The 5661-nt window shown below is 54.1% G+C and overlaps 1 protein-coding gene across 1 annotated transcript in view; it reads left to right on the top strand.

The window, feature by feature from the left end:
• The first annotated feature begins 1805 nt into the window (after positions 1-1805).
• Chrnb2 (cholinergic receptor nicotinic beta 2 subunit) overlaps positions 1806-5661 on the top strand; it is a 12743-nt gene continuing 8887 nt past the window's right edge. The window contains exons 1-5 of the mRNA XM_048814768.1: positions 1806-1996; positions 3281-3426; positions 3610-3654; positions 4011-4120; positions 4900-5647. Of these exons, the coding sequence (XP_048670725.1) occupies positions 1933-1996; positions 3281-3426; positions 3610-3654; positions 4011-4120; positions 4900-5647 (1113 nt within the window). The 5' untranslated portion in view covers positions 1806-1932. The remainder of the gene's footprint in view (positions 1997-3280; positions 3427-3609; positions 3655-4010; positions 4121-4899; positions 5648-5661) is intronic.

The raw sequence follows: 5661 nt of genomic DNA, 5'->3' as shown, positions 1-5661 counted from the left end.
TTTTTTTAAAATCTTGAAATAGGATCTCACTAAGTTGCTGAGGACCTTACTAAATTGCTGAGGCTGGCCTCAAATTTGTGATTCTCTTTTTTCAGCCTCCCAAGATGCTGGGATTACAGGAATGTGCCACCGGCCCGGCCAGATTTCTTTCTTAAGAGATTATTATGTAGTTAGTTCCACATGTACATGCCCTGGAAATAGTGGTACAGATTTATACTCACTTCAAAGTGCATCGTGGGACCTGCAGTCATCCCACATCCTCTCCAGCCCTTGGAACTTGTCCTGCTTCATCCCCTCAATTTTAAAAACTGGGAACATGTTAAATAAGTTCCTTCTATATGAGCTTTTAGAGAGGGATTCTCTCCTAAACATTAAAAAATGTCAGTTTGTAGTCCCCAGCACTGCAAAAAAAAAAAAAAAAAGTTGTTTTTATCTGTACTAGTACTTTTACTTACCTGTTAAAGATTTACAACATGCCAGACACTGTCCTGGTTGATAATGCGATTGGAGAGGCAGGCAGACATCAGCTTTCATTGGACGTGCTCTGGGAACATGTAACAGAGTGCCTAATAGGGATCTTGGTCAGGCACAACTCGCTTGAGGAACTGAAATTCCTGCCAAATACTCAAATTTAAGTAGAAGGTAATTAGGTGAAAATGGGTGATAAAAGAGCCAAACTACAGTTTAAAAGTCCCTGAGGTGTGGGGGATGGGAAGGATCAAATGTTCAAAGATCTTCAAGACACTGCCCAGAGCCGGAGTGTGGAGTGGCCAAGGTGAGATTGGGGAACGTGGATGAGACAGACAGAGCCTTGCTGGATAAGTCGGCTTTAGTCAGGAACCTTTTGGTTAAAAGTGACAACAAACCGGCTTAGAAAAAAAGGGGGGCCTTTATTGGCTCAGCAGCTAAAAGTTCAGGGCTTTCAAGATAAAAGATGTCATTGAGTTTTGACACCTCTCTCATCTTTGCTCTCCTTTGTGTTAGCTTCCTTCATTCTTTCTTTGTGAAATTGTCCCCTGATCTCCCCAGCCACAAAGACAAAGCCTGGAGTGGAAACGAACAGGGGGCGAAAAAGGACCATTCCTAAGGGCTGCTGATCCTTTTATTCTTCAAGACCTGCGAGGGTACCTTCTTTTCAGATGAAACTCAGACCTCTCCTCTTAGGCCCCCCGTGGAAAGGGCAGGATCCTGGCCTTTTAGGAAGTTTATGGAGGTAAAGAAAGGGACAGGGGAGGGGACTCTATTCCCGAGGCCAAAGCTATTTGCTTTCTTAAGACAGCGAATTCACCTCTCCCCGTCTCTTTCTCTAATGGCCTAAAATGCATTTTCTCTGCTGCAGCCTCAGCCTTCCTGGGGAGCAGGACCGTTGGTTTCGGTAGGAGGAAAGGAGGGCAGGAGCCCAGAACCCCTCGGTCTCCGCCCCGTCCTCTGCTCCCCTGCTCCCTCTCCAGCCGCGCTAAGAGGGCCCTGACCTACTTGCCTCACTCCTTCCCTCCGCCTCCAGGCCCCTCAGGCCTCTGCAGGTCCTGACCCGACTCCGGGGCTTCAGGCTCCTGCACCGCCCGGTGGGACCCTCTCCCAGCTCCCGCACACCCCGCCCAGGCCGGGCCGTCCGCACCGCCCACCCAGGAACCCCCTTTTCCCTGGGATCTGGCGCTTCCGCCTCCGGGGCGGAGGCTCCTCCCCTCGCGGTGCCAATTGTGTTCCCGGGAAGAGCGGCCGGAAGGGCTCGGGGCCGGGCCGGGCCAGCGGGAGCGGCCCTCGTCCTCCGGGAGCCGGCGCGGCAGCTCTGGAGACGGCGCGCCCCGCCGGGGCCCAGCGGCGGGCGGCGCGGACGCGGCTTCAGCACCGCGGACAGCGCCCCGCCCGGGGCCCTGCCGCCGGCCGCGCGCTCCAGCTGCTGCCGGCGAGGCGGCGAGGTATGCCCGCGGCATGGCCCGGCGCTGCAGCCCCGCGGCGCTGCTCTGGAGCCTCGGCCTCCTCGGGCTGTGCTCAGGTAAGACGGCAGACCCCAGCCAACGACCCAGACGTCGCAGGTCTCCCGCTTGGGGGCCTGGAAGGCGGGAGGGGGCCCCTGGAGGTGCGGAGCCTGCTGACCCTTAGGGGAGAGCCCCCTGGTGCTGCGGGAGCACTTGAAAGACCGAACGGAAAGGAGTATCCACCGAAGGAGTAAGAGATCGAGGAAGAGATGGACACCTGGCCAGTGGGGGCGGGGGCAGGGAGGCAGGTGCAAGGGTCTCTTCCCAGCTTTCTGATGGAAGAGGGGCTGACTGACAGTGGCTGAGATGTCATTTGACTTTGTGTGACATTCCGCCTGGTCCAGGACCTCTCCCTTGGCTTCCCATCACTTCCCAATGTGTCCCCCCGTTGGGCTCCTGATTTGGGTCACTCCCCAGGGTCAGTCCTGGAAGGGACTTCTCTTGTGGGATGAGACTGGAAGTTGGAAAGGAGGAAGCTGCCAGGCTAAAGATGGAGGAGTTCTCTGAGGGGCTGGGGAGCAGTGGGCTTTCGCAGAGCTAAAGAGGGGGATAGAGAGTGTGGAAGGGAAAGTACAAAGGGAATGTGCAGTGGAATGAGCTTACTACCCTGCTGCCAACTCACGGGGTGGACTTCTGTATTATGGGGCTTAGGATTCAATGTACATCCTGATGCACAGTGCAGGTCATCCTACAGTCCCACGCCAACCCAGTGCCTGCAAGGGAGTGGGATGGTATCGTGACCACGGTCCCATGTGCAGACACTTATGATATTTGCCCACACTGATCAACAATGCAGGGTGTGTGGAAGAACACATAATTGTTCCCCTTTCACTACCCTCTAAACGGCCCATGAACTGTAGGTGTTTCTTGGGAAAGCCATGGAAGCAGAAACCTCAAGTGTTTTGAAACCACCTCTGAGACTTTGAGGGAAGAGCAGGTTTCCACTAGTCCTTGAGGAGTGGGTTCTTAGTATGGACATCTCTGTTTGGACTCTTTGGTCAGTGGTCTCAGTGAGGGGCTTCTCTATGAGGGTCTTGATCTGCGCCTCACAGAGTAACCTAAACATTTTTCAGTATCCTTAGGAATGGGGCAGTAGGAAGCTATAGCCTTCTGGTTGGGCCTACTAGATTGTCCCACATATCGACACATAGTGTCCCACATGTCCCACATAGTTAGACCCCATCTTTCAAATTAATTAATTAAAATGAAATGAAAAATCAGAGCAACACCAACTCTGTGCCTGCATTTCCAAGAGTAAGATAAGGATATGTTAACTCACTTCCTGCCCCCGCCTTGTCCAGGGGTATGGGGTACAGACACAGAGGAGCGACTGGTGGAACATCTCCTGGATCCTTCCCGCTATAACAAGCTTATCCGTCCAGCCACCAATGGCTCTGAACTGGTGACAGTACAGCTGATGGTATCACTGGCCCAGCTCATCAGTGTGGTGAGTGGTGGTCCCAAACTCTCTGCCCATCTACTGAAGTCAACCCAGCTAGAATGTGTTAGTGTTAGTGTTTACTCCTCTGGTGTCCAATGTGGGAGGGACCATGGGTCGTGGCGGTAGGACTACAGTTGGTGTGAGGCTGGGGGCAGGGGGTTTCTCATCAGCAACTATATTTCCTTGCAGCATGAGCGGGAGCAGATCATGACCACCAATGTCTGGTTGACCCAGGTTAGTGGTCTTCCCACCCCATCCTCCTTCTTTGAAAGGTACAGATTTCGGAGTCTTAAATAATTGAATTGGAATCTCAGTTTGGCCACTCACCAGCTCTGTGATTTTAATTAGACTCCAAGATTCACTTTCTCATTGGTAAAGTGTAGATTGTACTAAGTTGGCTTAGTTGTGCAAATGAAATGAGAAGGTGTCATATGAGCTACACTTGTTGGGCAGAGAAGTCACAGTGGAGGGAGCTGACTTTTAAAAGCTCCTTCAGGCCATATGGGATCCCTCTTGTCTCCTGCCTTGACCTTGGGTCCCTCCCTGAGGCAGGGGTGGGTGCTGCCTCCCTCCCTCTCTCCCTTTCCTAGGAGTGGGAGGACTACCGCCTCACCTGGAAGCCTGAGGAGTTCGACAATATGAAGAAAGTTCGACTCCCTTCCAAACACATCTGGCTCCCAGATGTGGTCCTGTACAACAAGTAGGTGACTCTGGAGGGAAGGAAGGTTGAGGGGGACCATGGGAGTGCTCAGTGAAGGAGGAAGGCTTGTAAAAATAAGAGAAGTAAGCTTATGCTGTGAGAAAAGGGACTTTTCATTGGTAGATATGTAGACAGGCAGTAGCCAAGGAGACAGACCCAGGAAGTGAGGTCCGGGGTGGACAGCCACAGGGATTTGGACCATGACGAGCCCCTTCTCAGTCAATCAGGACTGCCAGTGTTAGGGGCTTTGGCAGGGATTTAAAAAATTGAAGCTCCCAGTGCCTAAACTGATTCAAGAATACGTTTTTCTGGAAGCCTGGGAAGAGAACCTTAAGGTCCCAGTTTCTCCTCCAGGTTCTCAGGTTCTATCCTGTCTCCTGCAGCAATCCCTCCAACCTCTAAGGTACAAAATGACTTCCCTCAACTGATGGGACCGTACTCCACTCCTACCTCCCCCTATCCTTCTTTACTGCTTAGGGATGCTCACTCTGGTCTCCCCACCTTCCCCAACATCTCCACCCTCATGAGAAACAACCAACCTGCACAATATGTGACAAGTAATGGATATGCCCCTCCCACCTCTCCACCTGTCATACCACCAGCATCCCCTTCTTGCTCAACCCTGGCTCTACTTCTCCGGACTCCTCGAGGGTTACTCTCAGACTTGGATGCCCCTCCTCCTACCTTCCTCTGGCTCTCCTCTCCTCCCACTCAGGGGGTCGTTGGGTGGGGACAGGGAAATGCTTAGGCCAGGACTGACTGTGCCCACCCCTTGGCAGTGCGGATGGCATGTACGAGGTGTCCTTCTATTCCAACGCGGTGGTCTCCTACGACGGTAGCATTTTCTGGCTGCCACCTGCCATCTACAAGAGCGCCTGCAAGATTGAAGTGAAGCACTTCCCATTCGACCAGCAGAACTGCACCATGAAGTTCCGCTCCTGGACCTACGACCGTACGGAGATCGACCTGGTGCTCAAGAGCGATGTGGCCAGCCTGGACGACTTCACACCCAGCGGGGAGTGGGACATTGTGGCCCTCCCGGGCCGGCGCAACGAGAACCCCGACGACTCCACGTATGTGGACATCACCTACGACTTCATCATCCGCCGCAAGCCGCTCTTCTACACCATCAACCTCATCATCCCGTGCGTGCTCATCACCTCGCTGGCCATCCTGGTCTTCTACCTGCCCTCGGACTGCGGCGAGAAGATGACCCTGTGCATCTCTGTGCTGCTGGCGCTCACCGTCTTCCTGCTGCTCATCTCCAAGATCGTGCCGCCCACCTCCCTGGACGTGCCGCTCGTGGGCAAGTACCTCATGTTCACCATGGTGCTTGTCACCTTCTCCATCGTCACCAGCGTATGTGTGCTCAACGTGCACCACCGCTCTCCCACCACGCACACCATGGCGCCCTGGGTCAAGGTCGTCTTCCTGGAGAAGCTGCCCACTTTGCTCTTCATGCAGCAGCCGCGCCACCATTGTGCCCGCCAGCGCCTCCGCATGCGGCGTCGCCAGCGAGAGCGCGAGGGCGCCGGGGCCCT

The sequence above is a fragment of the Marmota marmota genome, unplaced genomic scaffold (genome assembly GCF_001458135.2).
Source record: "Marmota marmota marmota unplaced genomic scaffold, marMar, whole genome shotgun sequence".
Classification (NCBI taxonomy): Eukaryota; Metazoa; Chordata; class Mammalia; order Rodentia; family Sciuridae; genus Marmota; species Marmota marmota.
Note: the sequence above shows the minus strand (reverse complement) of the source record. Positions and strands in the feature narration are given on the sequence as shown.